Source organism: Triticum aestivum, chromosome 2A (assembly GCF_018294505.1).
Source record: "Triticum aestivum cultivar Chinese Spring chromosome 2A, IWGSC CS RefSeq v2.1, whole genome shotgun sequence".
Taxonomy (NCBI): Eukaryota; Viridiplantae; Streptophyta; class Magnoliopsida; order Poales; family Poaceae; genus Triticum; species Triticum aestivum.
The window spans coordinates 294177823-294204341 of NC_057797.1; the positions used below are offsets into that span (position 1 = coordinate 294177823).

The window sequence follows — 26519 nt, forward strand, 5'->3', positions numbered from 1 at the left end:
TTCTCGGTCCGCTCTAGCCTCCGCTTCAGCTCGAAGACCTCGGCAGCATGCGAGGTAGCAGCCGACAGGGACGCCTTCTTATCGATACATATTCAGTCAGCCTCTTATAATTAAGGATTGATCCCATGTCCGGTTCTCCCCGCCGAAAACCGGATAGCATCTCAGGGGCTATGGACTATACGGGGTTTTTCTCTTTCTTACCTCGAAACCTGTTAACAGGCTACTGCAGGCTTCATTCAGTCCACTCTTGGAGGACTGAACCTTCTCGATCACCGCACCTATAAGGATACAGTGCTCGTCCACGACGGAGGCGCCTCGTAGCGCCCCCATCAGGTCATCTGGTTCTCCTGGATCGACAGGAGCCACCGGTGGAAGCGACGCACCCCCTCCTTCAAAGGAGGCTGCTCGCCCGATTCCAGAGCCACATTGGTCTCAGGAATCATATTCGGCTAAGGGCCGAACTGGATATGGCCCTCTTTGCCAGTCTCCATCGGGATTGATACCCCCATGTGTCTGGCAGTGGAGGTCCCGCCTTGTGGCGCCTCCCGGACAACGTCTTGTGCTCCTCCCTTCGGAGCGGTCCTTCAGGATAACACTTCGGTGTCATCCCTGGCCCCGGGGGAGTAAGCAGGCGGTGGCGACATGCTCGCCATCTCCGACAGAGCCAATGAACCTCCAGATGAGGATCGCTGGATAAGGTCATGGGCCGGACTGCAATAGTGTGGATTAACCATATTAGAATAATAAAAAGGAAGGGCTGGATGTGCGCGTAAATAAGCCATGTCACTTACGATGCGGCCTGGGGCCTACTGCAGGCGTGACTTTCCGGACTGCTATCGACGTCCCACACGGTGTTGACCGCTGGGGCGCCCTTCCCCTTTTTGGGTGCTTGCGCCTCTAGATGTGTCGAGGCCACCCACTTCTTCTTCTTCTCCTCGGGAGGAGGGTTGTTTTCCTCCTCCTCTTCCTCTTCCTCGTCGTTGTCCTCAGGGACAGAGGAATGGGCCTCGTCGTCTTCGGACGTCGCGTACGAAGTGCCCTTGCAACGGGGGCCACTCTTGGCCCCCTTGGCTTTCTTCTTGGCCTTCTTCTCCAGAGCCGTATATGGTGCCGGTACCAGCATCCTTGCCAAGCACGGGATGACTGGTTCTTCGGGCAACGGAGCTGAACACTGGATCAGCTTCACCCTCTCCACCCAGTCCTGAGAGAGCAATACTAAGATCTCAGACATCATCCTCGAAACATTTAAGTTGGGAATATGTCAAAAGTACCATACCTCGTTGGCGTGGCGGTTACAATTGTGACCATCGTCTAAGTCCGTGGCCGGTGGGTTCTCGTTGCCCTTAAAGAGAAACTTCCAGGCCCCTTCATGAGAAGTGTCGAAGAGCCTTCTCAGGGTCTGGTGCTTCTTCGAATTGAACTGCCATAAAGGGCGGCTTCGGCGCTGGCACGGAAGAATCCGGCGGATTAGCATCACCTAGATAACGTCAATGAGCTTGACGTCCTTGGTTGCCATGCTTTGAATGCGCGTCTGCAGCGCTATCAACTCGTCAGGTGAACACCAGTCCGGACTCTTCTCGACCCAGGAGGTGAGTCGCATGGGAGCATTGGGGTGGAATTCGGCAGCTGCGGCCCAGGTGGTGCCGCGAGGTTCTGTGATGTAGAACCACTACTTCTGCCATTCCTTTACTGTCGCCACAAAGGTGCCTTTGGGCCAGAAGACGTTGGATAGTTTGCTCACCATGGCCCCTCTGCACTCCGCGTGCTGGCCATCCGCCACCTTCAGCTTCATGTTGAAGACATTGAGCCACAGCCCAAAGTGGGGATGAATGCGGAGGAAGGCCTCGCACACGACGATAAACGCCAAGATGTTGAGGAAGGAATTCGGGGACAGGTCATGGAAATCTATCCCGTAGTAGTACATCATCCCGCGGACGAAAGGGTGGAATGGAAACCCTAGCCCGCGGAGGAAATGGGGGATCAATACTACGCTCTCTGTGGGCTCCGGCGTGGGGACAACTTGTCCCTCGGCTGGCTGGCGATGGGTGATCTCCTTCGCCAAATATCTGGCCGCCCAGAGCTTAGTAATGTCCTCCACCTTGACAGAGGAGACCATCCACTTGTCGTGACCACCAGATCCGGACATTGTTGCTTGAGTGGAAAGGAGACGAGAACTTGGGCGCTGGAGCTTGAGATCGTAAAGGCGGAGACAGAGAGAGAGAGTGAGGAGAGGAGGAGCGAATCCTTATCCCCTTATAAAGGCAGCAAATATTAAACGCCTCCTCACTCGCCTTAGGGTTCGCCTGTTCCCTAGGACTGTATAAACGGCACGGTTGAGTTACCCATGCCTGCATTGATGAGAATAGCGCAATAAGGGGGCATGATCTCTGTTTCGACAGGACGTGCCAATAGCAACCGCGTCTCAAAGTGTGGGATGGCAGAAGAAAAACGGTTCGAAATTATAACCGGATAGACGTGATGTCGTGTTGGAAAAAAGCTATCAACAGATTAGATTTGTGCAAATATTATATTCTCTCTGCAGTTGTGTATGGTGTGCGTAACAGGTCAGGATACTATCATTGCATCCAAAGACTATCTTGGAGTTCGGAGAAAGGGGAACCCGCCTTACAATGTCGAAGACAGTCAACGCGCCAGAGTCCTCGTCATTGAAAGCCAGGTTCAGGGGCTACTAAGGGAGTCATGGACTAAGGGGTCCTCGGGCGTCCGGCCTATTATCCTTGGGCCGGACCGATGGGCTGTGAAGACATGAAGGCCGAAGACTGCACCGTGTCTGGATTGGACTCTACTTAGCGTGGAAGGCAAGGTTGGCGACCGAAGATTCCTTTTTATGTAACCGACTCCATGTAAACCCTAGATCCCCTCGGTGTCTATAAACCGAAGGGGATAGTCCGGAAAGGACACCACATATACTCATTACCATATTCATATGCTAGACTTCTAGGGTTTAGTCATTACGATCTCATGGTAGATCAACTCTTGTAATATTCATATTCATCAATATCAATCAAGCAGGAAGTAGGGTATTACCTCCATAGAGAGGGCCCAAACCTGGGTAAACATCGTGTCCCCTGTCTCCTGTTACCATCGATCCTAGACGGACAGTTCGGGACCCCCTACCCGATATCCGTCGGTTTTGACACCGACAGCGACCCTGGCACCTCTGAAGCCAGAGATGGCAACAGCAGGCCACGACACAACAAACACAAGTGTCGAAGCAACAGTGAAGATACCGAAGACACGACGGTCAACGTCGGATTCAGTGGTTGTCAACCCGGTCAGCGGAAGAAGCCAATCAAAGGAAACAAAGATGGTCCATCCAGTTTGGACAAAATACTAGATCGGCCTTGCCAGATTCATGGCACCCCTGACAAGCCTTCCAATCATACCAACAAAAATTGTTGGGTGTTTAAATAGGTCGATAAGTTAAATACCGAACATAAGGTGAAAGGGCCACCTAGCAAGGATAACGATGAACCTCGCCCAACAAACATAGGGGGGAAAAAGAAACCCCCCCCCCTCCCGAGGTAAAAACGGTGAACATAATCTACATCACTCATATCCCCAAGCGGGAGCACAAGCACACACTAAGGGGCGTTTAAGCCATAGAGCCAGTTGCCTCAAAATTCAACCCTGCGTCGGCCTGTCCGATCACTTTTGACTGTAGAGACCATCCGACTAGTAGCCGTCATGGAGGTTCGGTAGCATTGGTCCTCTATCCAATCATTGACGGATTCCATCTCATGCGAGTCCTTATGGATGGCGGCAGCAGTCTTAACCTACTTTATCAGGACACTGTCTGAAAAATGGGCATTGATCCCTCAAGATTCAAGCCCACTAAAACCACCTTTAAAGGAGTAATACCTGGCGTAGAGGCCTGCTGCACAGGGTCAATAATGCTGGAGGTAGTCTTCGGCTCACCGGACAACTTCCGAAGCGAAGATTTAATATTTGACATCGTCCCATTCCGCAGTGGTCATCATGCACTGCTCGGACGAACCGCTTTCACCCGCTTCAATGCAGTCCTGCACTATGCCTATCTAAAACTCAAGATGCCCGGACCACGCGGTGTTATAACAGTCAATGGAAACATGGAGCGCTCCCTCCGTACTAAGTAGCATACAGCGGCCCTCACAGCCGAGGTGCAGCGTGGCCTGATCAAGCCGAATACTTCATCAGCCATCAAGCCCCCTAACACTTTCAAAAGAGTCCAGTCTACCCTGCAGAATGACAGTACGGTTCATCCAGAACTACATTAGCAATTCGGCCTCCGTCAATACCCCCACTTAATCACAGCATACGTACCGCGCGTACATAACTACGCACTAAAAATACCATGGGCAAGGACGGAGGCACACTAAGGACAAAGTCCACAATACGGCTCGACCCTATTCGGGCCTTCCTATTCTTCCTTTATTTTCATTCTTTCCTTTTTATTTTTCAGGTTCTTCAAAACCAAAATCACTTTTCGATGGTACCAAGGGCCCTTTTCCAAGCCCCTTATGTATACTCGATTGTTGATCCTCTCAAAGGATCCTACACCAAGGTGAAAAGCGGCGTAGACATGCGGCAGGGTGTCCAAAGGATCTTCAAAACCACCCTTTCTTTTTTAGGACATGTATACATCTTTCCCTTGTTCTCATATTCTGGGCATGTAAAATAGCCTTAATGATTATGGCATTCTCTGTAAGAGCACGTTTGACGTATCAATCAGACTATAGCTGAAACAGTTTTGTCCAACCATATTCAGTATTGGCTTATTTCATAATCTGTATTCCATCTTCACGACGGATTGACATGCACACCTCCGCATAAAATTGCTAGGGGCTCTATTCGGACACATACATTTTTCAAAAAACGAAAGTCCGAACACTTTTACAGTACATTTTGGCGTCCTGAATACCGCATTATATGCATCAGCTCTGAATCATGTCTTTGGTCAATAGTTGGGTTGCCCGACTCCTGTGGTTACCACCTTACGTTCCGCTTGTTCAGCTAAGGTAGTAAAGGGAGAACTACTGCGATTGTGTTTATGGTTCGTCCGGTCAAACACCTCAGTAGAGAAAGCTGAAAACTGGCTATCATGATATAGCGAGAACTGGTCAACGGTTCGGTGACTTACTAAATATTTTTTGATTTTTTCCGCATTGCACGAAGGACTGGCATCACCCGGTCATGCGCCTAAATAATCCAAGTTTGGAAATCCACACGCGCACTAGGGGCTAGCTCATAGTCCCTTTGTCAAACTCCTATGGCTAAGTGAGAGTGATAAAGCCGCATAGTCTGATTGCATAGTTCGCCACATGATCACCTCCTTTACGGACCAAGATGTTGGGTCAACAGTGGTCAAGTGCTATTCCGAACACCCCCGTAGTATCTACCTGGGGGCTGAAGCTGACGACTGGCACACTCTTAGATATAAAAATGGCCACACAGGAGGAAAATAATTTGAGATAAACAAACAAGTGTATTATACAAAGGCCTTGTTTCATAACACAAACTCTGGGCAGCTTGGATACATTCATTCAAACATAATATCCTTTGAGCATTGACCCTCTATTAAACGGGCACCCTTCGGTCCCATCCTCGAGGGGGACGGTCCAGCTGATCTGCTTGACTGTACCTTGGAGGCGCTGGCTCTATGGCCTTGTTGTCAAATTACAGCAGTAGTTGTCGATTTGGGTAGCTTTTGGTCTGCTACTTGTGATCGTACTCCTCTTCAGCGTGCAGGACTTTAGTCCATCTCTCATTAAGGGTATCCAATTCGGACTTTATTTTTTGTCATTGTTTCTTCACGCTTCGTGCGGTGGCAATTAGCTATCGTTTGCACCGCTCTTGATCCAGCGGGGGAGGTAGTTGCTGTCTTCAGAGTCGTCGAGGTATTCGAGATCGAGCTGGTCCTGATGCTCCTCGTGGTTATTTTGTGGTTGTTCATCGGTGTCGGGGTCGTCGAGGTTGTCCGCATTGTTCGGGGTGTCGTTTTCTCCAGTGTCTATACTGCTCGTATGGCTTTGACGTGCCTTGGAGCGGCGGCGCTGTCTGCGGCGTTTCAGAGGCTTATCGCTGGGTTTGTCGTTATCCTTCCCGGGAGTGCCTTCATATTCTTTCGGGGTGTCCACCATGTAGACGTCATAGGTGGACGTGGCCATCGAAAGGACGGTGACAGGGGAGACATACCGGAGTTAGCCATGGCTCCACTATCCTCGTCCATGTATTCGGCGTTTTTCAAAGTGTAGTCCAACGTGTCGGTTAAGTCTTCGACTCTTCATACTAGGTGGGTCGTGGGCAGGTCATATAATTCCCAATAATTTGCGTCGAGGGGCAGCTGAGTGCGGGATGAGGTTGAGTCGTCTCGAATAGCCATTATCTGTATTCGGTCGAGCGCTTCATTTAACAATGCAAGTCTTGCCGAGCTGGCATATGGCGGCCGCTCGGGATCGGTTTCCGTTGTGCCGGGATGAGGAATGATCCGGGTCCGAACTGGATCCAAGTCTTCCATTGCTGAGTTGACCTCGAGCCCCGGGGTCGGATTTATGTCTGGATAAGCATAAGAGTCCATGGACGAAACCTGGCCTTCGGACATTGTCTCTGTGTTCGGGATCGAAGCCAAGTGTGTGAGGGGGAGTTCGCCCAGGGATGATTCCTGGTTTCCGAACGACGACCCGTCACAAGGGCTCAAGGATGGAGCCGTGTCATGAGGAGAGGGTTTGCATCAGAGAGATTCTTGTCGTCCGAACACAGCTTCCAGGTTGAGGCCTGAAGCGGAGGCTTCGGCGACATCACTTGTGTGGTTGAAGGGGATTCCTAGCCTCGAGACAGGGTGGGGCCGTCCGAGCTCGAAGCTCGCTGGGGGATTGAGACCGACCTATAGATCGGATCCGAATAAAGCTCCGAAGCAGGAACGGTGAGGCCCGTAGTGGTACTAGGAGAGGCTGCGAATCCAGTGAAAACCAGATCGCCTCGGGCGTCCACGAAATACTCCAAGTTGCCGAATTGAATCCAGTTCTCCGGGGAAAAATTGTTCACTTGGTCTAGATGACCGGTTGGGTTGGCGTGCGGCACGACACTGCCGAACGTGAACAGCTGACTGGGAAGAAATCCCCGGAGCTGACGCCATCTCTGATGGTCAGGTGAGCCATCGATCCTTCGGCGACCCAACAACGGAACTCTCACTGAAAGCACTAATGTCGGTGTCAGAACCGGCGGATCTCGGGTGGTCTCGAGCTGTGGATGTAGGATCAATGGGGAACAAGGGACAAAGAACACGATGTTTACGCAGGTTCGGGCCCTCTCGAAGAGGTAAAACCCTGCATCCTTCTTCATTGTATTTGATGTGTATGATATGGTTACAGAGTCGATCTACCTCGAGATCAGGAGAGACCCTAGGTGAATGGTGTATTGGATGTAGCTCTAGCACTAAAGACTAAAACCCCCCGGGTTTATATAGACACCAGTAGGGTTAGGGTTATAGGTGATCGGTAATAATGAAGGAAAGATCACGCTAATCCTTGACTTGGAGGACACACCACGACTCCAAAGATCACCTATCCGTCCATAGCGATCCATCAATCCGGCCCATATGTAATAGGTCGACGGCCCGAGGACCCCTTGATCCAGGACTCTCTCACCTCCCACTTATGATTAAACCCTCCCACAAGCATCCGCAAATACGAAAGAAGAATGAAGATAAATGTAAACATAGCAGTAAACAAGTGGATCCAAAACAGCCCCTTACAAAGCAACACATAAACTAGGGTTTAAACTTCTGTAACTCTAGCAACCCATCATATTATTTTCAGATCTATTATTCCAAAAACCTAAAAATACGTTGCTACACTTTTCTATATTTGCTTTGTTTTGTGTTTTTGTCAGATCTATTTATCAAATCTCATAAAATTTTATCTATCTCAATACCGACAAGGGATTAACAACCCCTCTTACGCGTTGGGTTGCAAGTATTTGTTATTTGTGTGCGGGTGTTGTTTACATAGTGTTACTTGGTTCTCCTGCTGGATTGATAACCTTAGTTTCATTACTGAGGGAAATACTTACCGTTGTTGTGTTGCATCATCCTCACCTCTTCGGGGAATTACCAACGCAGATACAAGCAATCACGTGACCCCTCGGTCGGTGGAGCTACTTTCTAGTGGGTGAGCTCATTGCAGACATGCCACAATCGCCACATGGTCATCGAAATCACCACACTCGTGACAAAAAGATGTTACAGTGCTTCAAGTAAAAAAGAACAGTTGAAGAACCCCATATCATATAGCCAAAAAGACAATTATATGCACCGTAAGAAACTTTCACGTGTTCATTCATTTCTTGGTTCATTAGTGTGATTTGATATCAATTGATCATATGACTACAATTGGTTAAAATACATAGAGCCAACAATAATGTTATCTGAAACCCCACATCGACCTTGACAGTGTGCCCTTATCTGGAAATGAACTGGAATATATCATAGTTGTAGATTAGAAATTCGAACTAAGTTACATGCTCACCAGCACAGTTTTTCTTTCACTTAAGCCAAAAGGAATAGAAAAATACAGTAACATCCATGTGAGATGTCACTACTTGTTGATTTTTGAATGGTTGCCCACTGATGTAGTTACCCTCTGTTTACTGCCGTCATCTTGCAAATGTTGCATAATTAGCTGCTGCTCCCAGTGATTTCGTTGTATGTGCTCTTGATGTTGCTGATCAGAGCTTCCCTGGAACGCATAGAAGTACTAGAGGTGATAAGAACCTGACAAGAAATCTAGTTCCTTTTTGTGAAAGTATGAATCTATGAAACGATCAATTTCCTCACAGTAGGTTTTGGGATTGGATAGCATATATGTTTTCCATAAATAGCGTCTTTTTATTAACTCATAGTGAAGCATCAAGGAAATACAAAACACGATAAGTAAGCACCCGGCCTCCGCATAACCAAGATGCACACAGCTAACACCAACACACACATCAAAATCACACCAGCAAAGCAAAGCAAAGCCAAAGAAGGCTGAAGCTATGCCTAGGCAAATTGAAAAACAAAGAGAAAGGGGAAAAAATAGTGACGATCCATGTTGAGTAGACATTGAGGCAACAAAGATTACGAAGGAGCACACGATCCGAATGCCATAACCATGCAAACTGAAACTATGCACACACTAGGCAATCAATTGCCGTTTATGGAGCCAGGAACGTTCGTGTGGCTCCAGTCACATCATAAACTCGTGAGAAGAGACTGTGTATCAAAATCTCACACTAGAGACGATGTGGCGATAACACGCCTCAAACACTAGTGAATGTCGGAAGTAAATCTAGGCATGGCCACAACCACCTAGACAAAACACCACGCATTGTCACTGCGCGCCATGGCGGCGACCTACTGCTTGTTGGCCAATAAGCCACGGCGGGAATGTCCAGTGCGCGTGTGTGCGCATGCTGGGCGTGTCAGGCGCTGGTTGTGGCCGCACCAGGTCTATGGCATGCGTGTGTGCGTGTGTATCTCGCCATTGTCTGACCATGGTCTGACTAGTGTCCAGGCTGGGCATAGTCTGGGTAGCACCCGAGTAGCATCCGTATGTTGGATGGTCTGGGCATAGTCCGACTTAAGTCTGACTAGTGTATAGGCTAGGTGTGTGTGTGTGCGTGTGTGTCCACCCGTTCGAGCGCATGGGTCGTTGCATGTAGGCGAGATGCTAGGAGGGGTGACCGCGTCAGGCGCTGGACTCGGGATCACGGCGACTGCGTTCGTGCGCGTTGGGCACGTGATCTAGGGAGCACGGGATGTGGAGGAGTGCGTGCGTCGAGTGCGTAGGAGCGAGGCGTGGCGCGGGTATAAAGCCTGCTCCAGACTCCTGTGTAGCTAGCCTGGGGTGAACTGAGTTCGTGCTCAGGGAAAATAAAGACACGGCGTTCGTGCGGCGGGCGGAGTACGTGCTCCGGGAAACACCTATGTCATGTGTCCTTCTTCTTCCTTCACCTTCCTCTTCGTTGTGTCAGTGAGAGAACGAGCGGGAGGTGCAGCGAGAGAGAGGAAGACAGAGGTCGCGGAAACAACACTGCCACCTCTGGAATGTCCCAGTCAACCACACGAGCACTACCGCCACCACCTCCTTCGGTTCGCCACGCCACCGTGATGGATCACCGAAGTCCACCGCCACACACCGCCTTCATGCCTCAGCCACCCAAGTAAGGTCCATAGAGAGGCCAACTGCAGTGCATGCCTCACCAACAACCACTGGTCCCACCAGTCGGCACCAACTCCAAAACGATGCCCCCAAGAGGGTAGCACGACACATATGTGATGCCATCGTCCGGCTCAAGGACCTAGTGTTTCCACTGAGCGGTATCACTACTCCCTTTGTTTCTAAATATAAGTCCTTTTGGAGATTTCAGTATGGACTACATACAAATGTATATAGACATATTTTACAGTGTATATGCAATCACTTTGCTTTGTATGTAATCCATATTGGAATCTCTAAAAAAAGACTTATATTTAGGAATGGAGGGAGTAGACGGGAAGAACCACAACTCTGGTGCCTTCATGAAGGTAACAACACTCATCGACTTTCGTCGACGTTCTCACCTTCCAACCCCTAAGCAGGTTGGTCCACCAAACTTACCGTCGATGTCTAGCCCATTGCCGCTGTGAAGACTAGACGTCATCGGCCTTATCACCACCATGGATGACCACCACAACCATCCACATGCACCGAGAATAGCTAAAGGACCATCACCAACGACCGCCGCCCTAGAAACCGCGAGTCATGATGGACCTCAGCCCACTAGGCTCCCACCGTCGAGCGCACCAGGCCGTCGGGCGCCGATGCAAATCGCCCTAAGCCGCCACCTATGCAGGCAGAGTCGAGGTCACTGACACCCATGCCAGATCTAAGCAGGAGGGTCGGATAGCATATGGAAATAACTTACAACCCGCTCCCCCGTGTCGCTCCGACGAGCAGTCTGGGAGCAATCCGTTGAGATGACGGTGGTGGACGTCACCGGGTAATGCCCGTGAGGGGTCTCTTCCTGCTCTCGCTGAGATGACGGTGGCGTGGGATGCTGGATCTAACGAAGGAGCGGTCTGCGGGGTGGGCGCTCAGGCGTGCAGGCTTGCGTGGAATGGTGTGGAATGGCGCGGTCATGTTGCCCACGGTGTGGAGGGTGTTGAGATGTATATTGCATGTGTATTTCTTGTACAACAAGTCTTCCTTCTTCCTTGTATAGTTGAGGACAAGACTCCCTTTGTACCTATATATATACGTGCATACGCACTCGATGAATATATCGTGAGTTGCACCAATTGTCTACATGGTATCAGCCTAACTTGTTCCTCCCTCGCGCATCGCAACCCTAGCCGTCGCTGCGCCCTACCCCGCCGCCCTAGCTGCCATCGCGCATCTTCCCGCTGCGTCGCCGCCCTAGTTGTCGCTGCATCTCACGCACACTCCCGCGCCGCTCCCTCCTCAGCCGCGCCATCCCTCTGGTTCCCAGCCGCGCACCTCCTCTTCCTAAGTCGCGCGTCGCTCCTTCCCTGAACCCCAGCCACGTCGCTCTCGCCTCCCAGCCGCGTCGCTTCTTCCCCAAAAACCTAGCCTGCACCCGCCTCATCCCGAGCCCCTCCTCCACTGCTACCATGTCTCACTCCAGCCACTCCCACCGCAGCAACCCGTTCGCCTCCTCCTCCGAGGCCGGTTCTCTCCCTGACCCGGCCTACATCCGTGACGTCGCGATCTTCGATTGTGTTCCGATCAAGCTATCCCACACGGAGGCCAACTTCTATGCATGGAAAACCTACTTTAACCTCCTCTTCCGTGAGTACAACCTCCGTGACCACATCGACGGCACCACCGACTTCCTCGCCATGCGTCGCGATGAGGATTGGATGGCGGTTGATGCCACCATCATCCGGTGGCTCTTCCTCACCGTGTCTAAGGACATCTTTCACACTATTGTTTGCGACGGTGACGATGCCTACTCGGTGTGCACGAAGATCATTGGCCTCTTCACCGACTATAAGCTCCAACGGATCGTCTTCTTGCAGCAGGAGTTTTTTGGTTGTCACCAAAACAACTCCTCCATCGACGCCTACTGCATGCGCCTCAAGACCCTCTCCGACGAGCTCAACGACGTCGGCTTCAAGGTTGGGGACGAGTTCCTCCTCTCCACCCTCATAGCCAACCTCAACGAAGATCTCGGTAATGCCGCGTCCAATCTTACTCTTATGGCTAACCCTACTTATGAACGGGCGGCGGCCTACCTACGTCTTGAGGAGCGTCACCTGAAGAATTTGCGAGCTCGTGCGGTCCATACCGCTTTCTCCGCTGGCTACTCCAATGGCGGGTCTTCATCAGCACCTCCCGCCAGGGGTGCCGGCGCCCCGCTGCCTCCGCAGCCTCCCCCGTCGGTGCCTCCAGCACCCGCTGGTGCGGGTGGCTACGGTGCCCCCTATGGCGCCCTTCTACCTCGGCCACCCGCACCCGTCCCCCCGCCTCCACACCAACAGCAGAATTAGGGCGACAGGCGCGACCGTGGTGGCCACCGTGGCCGTGGCAACCGCTCCAAGAATGGCGGACAGTAGCACGGCGGTGGTCAACAGCAGCAGCTCCCCTCGCCACCTTGGGGCACCGGTCACAATCCCTGACCGGTGTTGTACACGCTTACACGATGTCGGTGCCCCGCGCTCCACTCCCGGGTCTTCTCGGGCCTCGGCCGACGGCTCACCAGGCCTTCTCCGCGGCCACCCAGCTTGGCGCTCCAACACCGCCGCCTCCCCCTACCTCGCACCGTTCGGCTATGGCGCGTTGAACCCTAGTGTAAGGGGTGACAAGGTTCTCTGGCTACCCCATGCCGCTGGTCTCCTACGACCCAGCTCTGTTCTCGGCGCTGTAGTACACGCCTCACCCCGGCTCCTACACCGGCGATAGCGACTGGTTCATGGACACCGATGCATCATCTCATATGACAGCCTACCCGGGTAACCTTTCCTTTGCGTCTCCCGTTCACACCTCTTCTCGTATCATCGTCGGTAACGGCGCTGGTCTTCCCATTACTCTTGTTGGCTCTACTCCTTTTCCTTCTACGTCTAGGCCTTTTTCTCTTAATAATGTGCTCGTGTCTCCTCAACTTATTCAGAATTTAGTCTCTGTTCGTAATATTTCCCGTGATAATTGTGTAACTATCGAATTTGATGAAGTTGGTTTCTCTATTAAGGACGCCTGCACCCGGATGATTCTTCACCGATGTGATAGTCCTGGCGACATGTACCCCGTCCAGCCTTCATCATCTTCGCGTGCTGGACCTCTTGCTCTTTTCGCCGGTGTTGATCTTTGGCACGCCCGTCTCCGTCATCCTAGCTCCATTGCACTTCGTCAAATAGTCAAGGGTTTTTCCTTTTCATGTAATAAAGTGGATGCTCATTCTTGTCAAGCATGCCGCATAGGCAAACATGTTAGACTCCCATTTAGTTCTTCTTCGACAATTGCTTCTTATCCTTTTGAATTAATTCATAGCGATGTGTGGACGTCACCTATCACGAGTAAGTCTGGTTTACTATACTATCTTGTTATTCTAGATGACTACTCTCACTTTGTGTGGACTTTTCCGCTTTGTAGGAAATCCAACGTTCCCGCCACTCTCCTCGCTTTTTATTCCTACGTGTCTACACAATTCGGTCGTCCCATCCATGCTCTTCAAACTGACAATCGGAAGGAATTCGATAACATCACCATCCGTACACTTCTCTCCAACCACGGCACCATCTTTCGAGTAACATGTCCCTACACCTCCCAGCAAAATGGTCGGGAAGAACGAGTTCGTCGCACTCTTAATGATTGCGTCCGCACTCTTCTGTTTCATGCCTACATGCCACCCCAGTTTTGGCCGAATGCCCTTGCCACCGCCACCCTCCTCGTTAACTTTCGTCCTTGTCGTGTCCGTTGGAACTACACACCTAATCATCTTCTCATCGGTTCTCCTCCATCCTACGATGGTCTCCGCATTTTCGGATGCCTCTGTTATCCTAGTGTAACAGCCACCACTCCTCATAAACTTGCCCCTCGCTCCTTGCCTTGTGTCTTCCTCAGTTACCTGGCTAACACTAAAGGCTACCGATGTTATGATCCGGTGTCTCACCATGTCATCACCTCTAGGCATGCTTATTTCGACGAGTGATATTTTCCTTTTGCACAGGAACAAATGGTGGCGGCCCCTGCTGGAGAGAATCATGCCTTGCTTGGCTCTACTCACCGACGTGCTGCACGGGGACCTCTTCCCTTGGTTCCTGCACGTCGGCCTCGCCAGCTCCTTTGCTGGCTTCGTCCGGCCCTTCGTCGGCCTCGCCGGGATCACCAGCCACGCTGGCCTCTTCGCCAGCCTCTTCGTCGGCCTTGCCGGTCACGCCGGCCACGCCGGCCTCTTCGCCAGCCACGACGGTCTCGTCGGCTCACTCGTTGGGCTCGCCGGCCTCTTCACCAGCATCATTGCCCGTGCCTGGTTCACCCCCGGCTCCTGCAGCTCCTCCGGTCGCTGCCCGGCAGCCCGCCGGCCCTACTACTCATGCTCGCATAGGCGTTCATCGGCCGAGTCTCCGCGACTCCGCTGATGAGTATGCTTGTCCGGCCTCTACGGTGTCTCTGTCGCCTCTTCCGACCTCCGCTCGTTTGGCTCTTTGTGACCCACTTTGCTACGCAGCGATGAAGGAGGAATTTGAGGCTCTGCAGCGCAATGCGACTTGGCAACTTGTTCCCCGTCCCCGGCACGCCAACATCATTACCGGGAAGTGGGTGCTCAAGCACAAGTTTCATCTCGATGGCACACTTGACCGCTATAAAGCTCGTTGGGTGGTCCGAGGCTTCCGACAGCGTGCTGGCGTTGATTTCACGGATACATTCGCACCGGTTGTCAAGCCCGGGACAATTCACACTGTCCTTCAGCTTGCGGTGTCTCGTGCATGGCCGGTGCACCAGATGGACGTCTCCAATGCTTTCCTCCATGGTCTTCTCGAGGAGCAGGTGTATTGCCAGCAGCCTACGGGGTTCGTCGACGATACTCATTCGGAGCATGTTTGCCTGCATTCTTGCTCCTTGTACGGGGTCAAGAAGGCTCCCCACGCCTGGTACCAGCGCATTGCAGCGTTTCTTCATCTTCTTGGCTTTTGCTCCGCCCGCTCTGATGCTTCGCTGTCGATTTACCAACACGGGGATGCTACCGCCTACCTACTGCTCTATGTCGACGACATCATCATGACATCATGCTCTAGTGCTCTTCTTCGACAGCTTACCGATCGTCTTCGCGCTGAGTTTGCCATTAAGGACTTGGGTCCTCTGGACTATTTCCTCGGCATCGAGGTTGTTCGACGTGCCGATGGCTTCTTTCTTCATCAGCGGAAGTATGCTCATGAGCTTCTTGATCGCACTGGGATGCTTAATTGAAAACTTGCATCTACACCTGTCGACACGAAGGCCAAGCTCTCTGCCACCGACGGCTCTCCTGCTCCGGATGCTTCATTTTATCGCTCTATTGTGGGCGCGCTTCGGTATCTCACTCTGACATGACCGGAGCTTCAGTACGCTGTTCAGCAGGTCTACTTACACAATCATACTCCTCGTGATGCTCATTGGACCGCGGTCAAGCAGGTTCTCCGTTACATCCGCGACACCTTGGATTTCGGGTTGTCTCTTCATGCCTCTCCGGCTCTGGACATTACTGCTTACTCTGATGCTGACTGGGCCGGTTGCCTTGACACGCGATGTTCCACTTCGGGATATTGTGTTTACCTTGGACCGTCCTTGATCTCTTGGTCGTCTAAGCTGCAACCCACAGTTTCTTGCTTCAGTGCTGAGGCAGAGTATCGAGCGGTGGCTAACGTTGTTGCAGAGTGCTCCTGGCTTCGTCAGCTTCTTCATGATCTCTCTTGTCCTGTCGACAAGGACACGATTGTCTACTACGACAACGTCTCTACAGTTTACCTCTCCGCCAACCCTGTTCATCATCACCACACCAAACATATTGAGCTTGATATTCACTTTGTTCGAGAACAGGTGGCTCTTGGACATATCCGAGTTCTCCACGTCCCTACTTCCCAACAGTTTGCCTACATCATGACCAAAGGGTTGCCTACAGCGTCTTTCGAGGATTTTTGATCCAGCCTTTGCGTCGGCGGGGGGGTGAGATGTATATTGCATGTGTATTTCTTGTACAACAAGTGTTCCTCCTTCCTTGTATAGTTGAGGACTAGACTCCCTTTGTACCTATATATATATATATATATATACGTGCATACGCACCCGATGAATATATCGTGAATTGCACCAATTGTCTACAGAGGGGAACCAAGCTATCGAGACAGGCGCGAGGGCCGCCGGTGCGCGTTGACCTAGAAATGTGCGGACTCGCATGGATCTGGTGCTATGCGGTCACAGCAATGGGTGGGGCAGTCGGTTGGGCACGCGACGACAAGCTAGGACTGCGCGGGAGAGTCGGGTTCCCAGGCATGCAGAGTAGGGGCCAAGCTCAATATGGTTTCTTGGCAGGCCTACTTACGTGGCACACGTTCGGCTTTCCTAGTGCAGATTTGTCGGTGTGGCTGGCCGACGACCTCTGGGACGCGGCCTGGGAGCGAGGTGTGAAGCACCACTTGCGTTTCATGGAGGTGGTATGTCGGATGGGCTGGCTCGGTCATGGTTTGGGGGGGTGAGGCTACTGGTAAAAGCCACACTCTGGCTGCTCCCAGAGCAGTCGCTGGAGGTGCCTACAGGCACCGTCTCCTTGTTGGAGGCATCGATAGTGTAGTTGTCACCTTCCCTTGCCCGACATGCTTGGGGCTCGGGGGAAATCCTGGATCTAGTCTTCTTGATAAAACGATGATGAGTTATTTGCTTTGCTCGGCGTCGTGTTTGCTCTTAAGGTATCGTGGAACTGGACTCAGTTAGAGAGAACCGGGGCTCGTGGAGGTAGTCGGCAGAGGCTTATGTGACATCTTCGTGAGAGCGGCATAAGCATCCTCGACATGCAAGGTGCGTCAGGAGAGTTATGTTAGCCAACCTCGCAGGATAGTAGTGACATATGCTTGCTCTACCGGACATAGCGCATCCGATGTCATCGATATTCGTGGATATTCTTGTGGCAGCCCGGAATGCTACGTCGATATTTGATGTGCACTCTGGTAGCGGCGAAGACATTTGAGTGCCAGGACGCATGTGTTGTGGGGTGTTGGCCTTCTGACGTGTTGTATGTTTTATGATGCTTTAGGCCTTAGTCTTGACAGGCGTTGTATAGGGTTTCCCCCCCCCCCCATTTTTTATTTTTTGGCGCTCGCTTTATGCGATGCATTTCTCTTTTGAGGATGTTTATGTAATGCATCTTTCTAATCAATGGATTTCGTAGTTCTCCTGTCAACATTAAAGAAAAAGGTTTTGGGATTGGCATACAACCACTCATCACTGTATCATGGACTCACGGTAGGGGATACAACATACTGGTATAGAATGTTGATGTATAAATGTATTGCCTAATCTTTTCCATCATGTTGGTCTTTTGATTGCATTGGTTAGAGCATGCACTTCTACGTGGTACTGGAGCCAAGAGGTCTTGAGTTCAAAACCCGGCTGCCGCAATTAAATTGCAACCCATTTTCGGTCTACATTTAGACCTGAGGAAGCCACACATGAGGGAAAGTGTTGACATATAAATGTATTGTGTAGTCTCTTCCATCAGATCGATCTTTTGGTTGGCTAAAGCATGCTCTTCTACACGATATCAGCCTAACAGATTCAAACCCTAGCCGTTGCCGCCGCTTCCGCTCCATGTCGTCCCCGAAGCGGTCTATCGCCATGACCGCCACCAGGGGTCACGCCGCCCGTATCTAGGGATCGTCCGCCGGTCGTGTTGACCGGCTCCACTAGTCTTTTTCCGAACCTTGATCCGGATTTTGTTCTCTCTCCGACAATTGATTCGATCAGTGTGTTTTTTTGGTTTTCTGATCTTAGATCGGTTTGCATCACACGCCGCTGCCGTCAACCCTCATGTGCCTCTACTCCAACACTAGCGCGATCGGCCGGCTTCTTCGCCGACCTGGTGGCCCCATGCGACAGGCAACCCCTCATGGTCGTCATCCGCGTGTCTACCCGCCCGACGCAGGCCTACTCCGACCGGGTCTTCTCCATCACCACCTGCCTCCGCTGCGTCTGACGGTGGCACTGCAGTCTGCCTCGTTGGCTTCATCCCCGGCTGCGTCGGGCGGATTACCGGTTGCTTCGGCCTCATCGGCTGCCTCGAGCTCGGGCGCCGCTGCTACGTTACTCACTCGGTCCTCGCTGCCCGAGCGCTTGCGCTGCATTGGCAACCCGGGTATCGGGGCTGACGCGCTCGTCCGTACATCATCCCACGTCGCGCCTCATCCTCGGCTTCATGTCGGACTTCGTCACCACCCTGCCTCCACCGAGCGGCTGCCCTAACCTCGTGCGCGATCGGATTGATCACCCGCCCGCCTGCGATGCGCCCCATCTATGTCGTGCGACCGATCTGGCCCGTCGGTTGTGCGCGCCTATGCAAGTCCCGTGAAGGATGTCCTCGAGTACGGCACGCCCCTCCATCAATTGAGCAACGGGTTGCCGCTGCGCCGCCACCTCGTGGTTCTTCCCATGGCTGCAACGACTCGTGCGCCGCTGTTGCGTCGCCTCTTCGGACCGTGGCACCGCGGCACGCGGTCCCCGCCGCCACCGGAGGCCATTCCCGTGGCTGCACCGACCCGCACAGCGCGCTACGCCGCCCCTTCGGGTCGTAGCGGCGCGGCACGCGGTCCACACCGCCCACCGAGGTCTTCCCGCTGTCGCCTGACCCGCCTGCTGCTGTTGCGTCGCCCCTTCCGACCGTAGCGCCGTGGCCCGCGGTCCACTCCGCCATCCCCGCGCGTCTACTTCATGTGGTATGCGTCGCGCCGCTTCCCTCAGCGTAGAAAAGCCACTGTCTGCGCCGGTCTTGGTCACGCTGTTGGGTTCCTCGACTACTTCGAGCACCGCCGCCGCTCTTCTTCGGTCGCCGCCGCTGCTACACCCGAAGTAGCCACCGCTGCCCATCCATCAATTCCGCTCTTCTTCAACCACCGCCGCTGCTACTCCCGTAGCTGCCATCGCCGTTCGTGCACCTCCTTCGTCTTCGTCCAGCACCAGCTCGTCGCCAACGTCACAATCATCTTCCCCGACAGCTTCGCCTACTCCGACCATCGTTGGTGACATCGGCCCCTTGCCGATTGGCACCACAACCGTCATCGAGTCTCCTTATCTGCTGGCCCCACCGACTCCTCAACACGGCTTATAGCTCGTGCAGGTTCCTCGTCTACGCATGCCCGGTGCTGGCAACATTGATGCGTGCCTTCGTCCACTACGTATCCCTGGGTCTAGCAAGCCTAATGCGGTGCTTCGTCAACTTCGTCTTCGTCCGTCTACACATGCCCCGTGCTGGCAATACCGACGCATGCCTTCGTCTACGGTGTGTCCCCGGGTTGGGCAATCCCGGCGCAACGCCTCGTCAACAATGTCTTCTTCCCGGCACACCGCTACTTCGACACCACTGCAACCATGACTAACTCGGCACCTTCTTGCGCCCGCGGCTTGACGGCGACTTCCTCGGCACCGGCTACCCCGACTTGGCATCGACCACGGCATTCTTCGCACGACTTTCCCGACCACGGCTACATCACCCACGCTCTCGGCTACCTCGACAATGGCATAAAGGGCTACCGCCTTGCTTGAGCAACCTCGTCGGTTTCCACTCCAGTCACGACATCTGCACTGCATCGACCCTTACGACTGTGGGAGGGTATCCATCGGCTTACCTTCGGATTCTTCTCCATTCTTACCGTCTGCATCGCTATTATTGTGACTACAGGGAGATGCTGAGTATCACGATTATTTAGAAAACCTAGGATAGTGTAGGATTTATTCTACATTGCCTTGTACTCCAAGATGGCCATGTACTCCTATATATATGCCCACGAAGCTCAAGCAATAAATCATCAATTCCACCAATCCCTCTCCATTCCTTCTGTTGAGTAATGTGATTGTATTAGGAAACATACGTTAGACTAGGAATATTCTGGCTTGCCTTGTACTCCAAGTAGATTATGTACTCCTATATATATGCCCATGAGGCTCAAGCAATACAACAAACTATTCCACCAATCCTCTCTCTCCCTTCTAACATGGTATCAGCCTAATCGATCCTAAACCCTAGCCGCCGCCGCTTCCGGACCCGCGCGCCGCCTCTGGGGCGGTCGTCTGCCATGACAATCGCTGGGGCCGCACCGCCCGTACCTAGGGTTCGTCCGTCGGCCGTGTTGGCCAGCTGCCCTAAAGAGTCTTTTTCCCGAGCCCTTGCTCTGGGTTTTTTCGCTCTCCTGCCGGTCGTTTTGATCGGCATTTTCTTTTTGGTTTTCCGATCTCTTCTTGATCGGTTTGCATCGCCCACCGCCGCCGTTGATCCCCATGCGCCTCTACTCCGACAGCGGCGCGGCCGGCCAGCCTCTTCACCAACCCGGCGGTCTCACGCGACAGGCAGCCCCTCACGGTCGTCGTCCGCGCGTTTGCCTGCCAGTCGCCTCGACCGGGCGGCCTCGCGCGATGTCCCAGCCCATCACGCCCGTCGTCTGCGCACCGCCCCTGCCCGTCGATCTACGCCAGCCGTCACCGCCCTGCTCCGACCGGGACACCTGCATCGCCCCGAACCGGCGGCCTCGCGCCATTTGACGGCCAATCATAGCTGTCGTTCGGGCACCGGCTGAAGGAAATATGCCCTAGAGGCAATAATAAAGTTATTATTTATTTCCTTATATCATGATAAATGTTTATTATTCCTGCTAGAATTGTATTAACCGAAAACATAATACATGTGTGAATACATAGACAAACAGAGTGTCACTAGTATGCCTCTACTTGACTAGCTCGTTAATCAAAGATAGTTATGTTTCCTAACCATGGACAAAGAGTTGCTATTTGATTAACGGGATCACATCATTAGGTGAATGATCTGATTGACATGACCCATTCCATTAGCTTAGCACCCGATCGTTTAGTATGTTGCTATTGCTTTCTTCATGACTTATACATGTTCCTATGACTATGAGATTATGCAACTCCCGTTTGCCGGAGGAACACTTTGTGTGCTACCAAACGTCACAACGTAAATGGGTGATTATAAAGGTGCTCTATAGGTGTATCCAAAAGTACATGTTGGGTTGGCATATTTCGAGATTAGGATTTGTCACTCCGAATGTCGGAGAGGTATCTCTGGGCCCTCTCGGTAATGCACATCACATAAGCCTTGCAAGCATTACAACTAATGAGTTAGTTGCAAGATGATGTATTACGAAACGAGTAAAGAGACTTGCGGTAACGAGATTGAACTAGGTATTGAGATACCGACGATCGAATCTTGGGCAAGTAACATACCGATGACAAAGGGAACAACGTATGTTGTTATGTGGTCTGACCGATAAAGATCTTCGTAGAATATGTAGGAGCCAATATGAGCATCCAGGTTCCGCTATTGGTTATTGACCAGAGACGTGTCTCGGTCATGTCTACATTATTCTTGAACCCGTAGGGTCCGCACGCTTAAGGTTTCGATGACAGTTATATTATGAGTTTATGAGTTTTAATGTACCGAAGTTAGTTCGGAGTCCCGGATGTGATCACGGACATGACGAGGAGTCTTGAAATGGTCGAGACATAAAGATTGATATATTGGACGGCTATATTCAGACACCGAAAGTGTTCCGGGGAAGTTTCGGATAAAACCGAAGCACCGGGGGGTTACCGGAACCCCCCGGGGGGTTAATGGGACTCATGGGCCTAAAGTGGAGAAGATGAGGGGCTGCCAGGGCAGGCCGCGCGCGCCCTCTCCCCCTAGTACGAATTGGACAAGGAGGGAGGGGCGGCGCCCCCCCTTTTCCTTCTCTCCTTCCCCCTCTCCTACTTGGACAAGGAAAGGGAGGGGAGTCCTACTCCCGGTAGGAGTAGGACTCCTCCTGCGTGCCTCCTACTAGGGCCGGCCGCACCCCCCCCCCCTTGGATCCTTTATATACAGAGGCAAGGGGCACCCCTAGACACACAAGTTGATCCACGTGATCATATTCTTAGCCGTGTGCGGTGCCCCCTTCCACCATAATCCTCGATAACATTGTAGCGGTGCTTAGGCGAAGCCCTGCGACGATAGTACATCAAGATCGTCACCACGCCGTCGTGCTAACGGAACTCTTCCCCGACACTTTGCTGGATCGGAGTCCGGGGATCGTCATCGAGCTGAACGTGTGCTAAAACTCGGAGATGTCGTAGTTTCGGTGCTTGATCGGTCGGGCCGTGGAGACGTACGACTACATCAACCAAAGTCAACGCTTCCGTTGTCGATCTACAAGGGTACGTAGATCACACTCTCCTCCTCTCGTTGCTATGCATCACCATGATCTTGCGTGTGCATAGGAATTTTTTTTGAAATTACTACGTTTCCCAACACCGGCCCGCCCATCGATCCACGTCACCCACCTCCACCGTGTTTGCACGGCGGCCCGGCGGTCTACCTCGTCGAGCTTGTCCTCCACTGCGTCGGGACGGCTGCGTCAAGCTCGTCGGATGCCTCAACTCGGGAGCCGCTGCTTCGTTCGACGCTCGGGCCTCGCTGCCCGGGCGTCGGCACTGCTTTGGCAACCCGGGTGCCGGTGCTGACACATTCGTCCGCACGACGTCCCACGCCGTCCGTTGTCATCAGCCTCGGCCCGAGCGTCGGCACTGCTTTGGCAACCCGGGTGCCGGTGCTGACACATTCGTCCGCACGACGTCCCACACCGTCCGTTGTCATCAGCCTCATCCCGGACTTCGCCGCAACCACGCCTCCCCCGAGCGGCGTCCCTGACCTCGCACGCGATCGGCTTGATCACCCGTTCGCCGCTGCGATCAGCCCCATCTACGTCACGCGACCAACCTGGCCCGTCGGTTGCACGCGCCTCCGCAGGTCCGACAAAGATTGTCCTCGAGTTCAGCGCGCCCTTCCACCGATCGAGCAACAGGCTACCGCTGCGTCGCCCCGTCAGGCCGCAGCGCCGCCGCCCCGTGGTTCTCCTCGTGGCTGCATCGACTCGTGCGTCGCCGCTACGTCGCCCCTACAAGCCGTAATGCCGCAATACGCGGTCCCAGGCGCCGCCCCAAGGCCGTCCCCGCGGCTACACCGACTCGTGAACCGCCGTTGCATCGCCCCTTCGGGCCGTAGGGTCATGGCCCGCGTTCACCGCCGCCGCCCTAAGGTCTTCGCGCCGTTGCTCCGACCCGCCTGCCGCCGCTGCGTCGCCCCTTCGGGCCCTAGCGCCGCGGTCGACTTCGTCGTCCCAGCGCGTTGACTTCCCGTGGTATGCGCCGCACCGTCTTCCTTTGGTGCTGGAACGCCACCGTCCGCGCCTGTCTTCGTCGCGCTGTTGGGTTCTTCGCGTACTTCGAGCACCGTCGCCGCACTCCCAACCTAGCCGCCGCCGCTGCCGTCAGGCCGCCGCCACCGCTCTTCTTTGGTCGCCGCCGCCGCTACCTTCGTAGCTGGCGCCGCCGCCCGTCCACCCCGTTCATCTTCGTCCCGCACCAGCCCGTCGCTGTCATCTACCCTGACCAGTTCGTCTACTCCGACCACCGTTGGTGACATCGGCCCCGTGCCGATGGGCGCCGCAATCGTCGTGGAGTTCTTCTCTGCTGGCCCCTCTGACTTCTTCGACATGGCGTACAGCTCGTGCAGGTCTCTCATCTATGCACGCCCGGTACTGGCAACACTGATGCGTGCCTTCGTCCAGGGTGTGTTCCCGGCCTGGCAAGCCTGGTGTGGCGCTTCGTCAACTTCGTCTTCAACCGTCTACGCATGCCTGGTGCTGACAACACCGACGCGTGCCTTCGTCTACGACATGTCCCCGGGTTTGGCAACCCTGGCGCGACGCCTCGTCAACACCGTCCTCTTCCCGGCGCACCCCTACTTCGACACCACTGCGCCCATGCTAACTCGGTGCCTCCTTGCGACCGCGGCTCCACGTGACTTCCTCGACACCGGCTACCCCGACTCGACATCGACCATGGCATTCTTCGCATGGCTACACCACCTTACGCTCTCGGCTACCTCGACAACGACACAAAGGGCTACCGTCTTGCTTGAGCAACCTCGTCGGTTGACACTCCAGCCACGACTCCGCGATGGGTCGACCGTTACGATTGTGGGGGGGCTGTCCACCGGCTTGGCTTCGGATTCTTTTCCAGTCTCACCGTCTGCGTCGCTACCGTTGTGACTGCAGGGGGGTGTTGAGTAACGTGATTGTATTAGGAAACATAGGTTAAACTAGGAATGTTCTTGCTTGCCTTGTACTCCAAGTAGATCATGTACTCCTATATATATGCCCATGAGGCTCAAGCAATACAACAAACTATTCCACCAATCCTCTCTCTCACTTCTAACACCTTCTAACAGTTAATATCTGGTAACATAGGTCCTCCAAGCTCTTACGACATTTTATTGTTCGAAAATATCTCCTACTCGATTTCAGTTATATATGACACATAATGCTCTAATATTGTTTCACAATGTAACATATTGATGTAAACTTAATAAGAGATGTTCCCCATTGTTCCCTCTGCTGAGAGCGATGGGTATGATAGGAAAAAAAAAGGAATATCACATGAACAGGATGAACTCACCTGTCTGGCTGAAAGATGAGGTTGCGATATGTGAACCACTGTATGAACACGAAGTAGCAGCATTTGGGTGATGTTAGAGAAGATAATAACCGAACAACATATACATGGTCTTTCTCAGAAAGACAAAAGGTACGTGGACAGATGCTTGATGAACTTACTCCTGTGTACCCGATTCCAACGAGCTCCAACACACCAGGCAAGATAGGAAGCTTGTCAATGGACTAAAATGCACAAGCGAACAGAAAATGAGGAGCTATGTTACATATCTGAGGGAGGAGAAGAAACAAATTGTTATCATGGCAGTTGCCCCGTTTGTACCTTGAGCGCCCCCACTGCTGTCCAGAGCGCGACGAGCCCGGCGACGCCGATGGTGGCCACGGCGTACTTGTCCTCAACTTTTGCCCACTGCCTAGAAGCAACACTTCTAATCAGTCACGACGATGCACATTCCCGTGTACCGTGTAGTGTTTGTGCAAGCAAGCAAAAGGTACTCTGACCGCGTCCTGCGCAGCCTTGAGGATTTCCGGCGTCTCCGCCGGGCCGTCGCCCGCCCTCACCGCGACGCTCCGTGTCCGTGTAGCTATCTTGGTGGTGCCTATCGAGAGAGCGACGCTCTTGACGCCGGCGCACCTGCGAGGCAGCGGGGCGAGACCCAGTGGCGCGGCGAGGCGGCAGGTGGCGGCCATGGTAGGCAGTAGGTGATGGCCCGTGGAATCACTGCCTCTGTTCTGCCTAGGAGGAGGGTAAGACCGCGGGCGTGATTTGGGAGTAAGATTTTTGTGGTGGGGTGAAGCAAAGATTTTGATTGGATTTGGGCGCGGCGAACACCACACGTTGGCGGGCTGGAGATTGGGCTACGGATATTTGTCTACCCGGATATTTGTCTACGACCGCCACTGCCAATATTTTCGATAAAGGACGTTTTTATTAATTCATAATGTAGCATTAAGGGTATACAAAGCATAATGAGCGACACCCGGCTTATGCATAGTTAAGATGCACACCGCTACGAAGAGTCTAGCAAAGTATATATAAAAAAACGACAAGTTGGCAATAGTAAAACCATATGAGTCCAAAACTATGCCAATGTCGACAAAGGAGATGGACCGATCCGGAGATTATGTTCCATCCATGTTGGTTAAAAAACCTCCCTAGCCACTACCCAATATATTGTTTCACAAGTACTATTTCGATACTAGCTATCAGACCAGCATCCAATTCCAAAATTATGATCCACTCAATATGACGGACACTAAAACCAGAGTGCACAAACTTCCTTTTTCGTTTGGCGAGTGATCTGCGCCGGCGCACCGGCCACGCGCTAGCCGCAGAATGCCACTTGTTTTGGCCGTTTGATCTAGAGGAAAAAACGATTCATCCCAGATCTTCTTCCTCCTCGCGCATCTCGCGCTCGCGCAGGTAACCCACATCTTCGCCGTCTTGCCCAGCTTCCCTCGGATGCCTTATCTCCCCTCCGGTAGCCTTCCTCGTCGCCGGTCCCCACCCTCGCCGGCCATCCTCGTCGTTGGTCCCCACCCTCGCCGGCCGTCCTCGTCGCTGCCTCGACCCATGCAACAGCAGCACATGCGGTTGCAGCTCTTAGCAGCTCTGGTTGTAGCTCCGCCGCCGCCCCTCGTTGTTGATGCTCGCTGAACAGAATTGTGTCGACGACTCCCACCAGCTAATCACGCCATTGAAATGGATGTAGCAAAAAACTTCACTGATCGCAGCAAAGCCCGACTACGGTTGTAGCAATTCACCGTCGCCGCCGTCGCGAGGTCGTAGCTTCGC

General features: G+C 53.1%; 1 protein-coding gene across 2 annotated transcripts; it reads right to left on the minus strand.

The window, feature by feature from the left end:
- Window positions 1-8393: 8393 nt before the first annotated feature.
- Window positions 8394-25552, minus strand: LOC123188560 (protein CURVATURE THYLAKOID 1B, chloroplastic). 2 transcript variants are annotated; one of them, XM_044600722.1, is made up of 5 exons: window positions 25226-25535; window positions 25047-25133; window positions 24887-24949; window positions 24729-24766; window positions 8394-8735 (listed from the first exon to the last, which is right to left on the minus strand). In XM_044600722.1, exons 1-5 carry the CDS (start codon window positions 25412-25414, stop codon window positions 8675-8677), a joined length of 438 nt encoding a protein of 145 aa, XP_044456657.1. In that variant the 5' UTR covers window positions 25415-25535; the 3' UTR covers window positions 8394-8674. The 2 variants fall into 2 exon arrangements, with proteins under 2 accessions (XP_044456657.1, XP_044456656.1); XM_044600721.1 differs by having other exon boundaries at window positions 24729-24949; window positions 25226-25552.
- Between the last annotated feature and the right edge of the window lie 967 nt (window positions 25553-26519).

What these genes read in the sequence shown, in the direction of transcription:
- LOC123188560 (XM_044600721.1), bottom strand. Translation starts at nt 25,414, where the DNA reads ATGGCCGCCACCTGCCGCCTCGCCGCGCCACTGGGTCTCGCCCCGCTG. An exon ending in TCAAGGCTGCGCAGGACGCG is followed by an intron (nt 25,134 to 25,225) that starts GTCAGAGTACCT and finishes GCTTCTAGGCAG; the next exon opens with TGGGCAAAAGTTGAGGACAA. An exon ending in CTCATCTTTCAGCCAGACAG is followed by an intron (nt 8,736 to 24,728) that starts GTGAGTTCATCC and finishes TATGCGTTCCAG; the next exon opens with GGAAGCTCTGATCAGCAACA.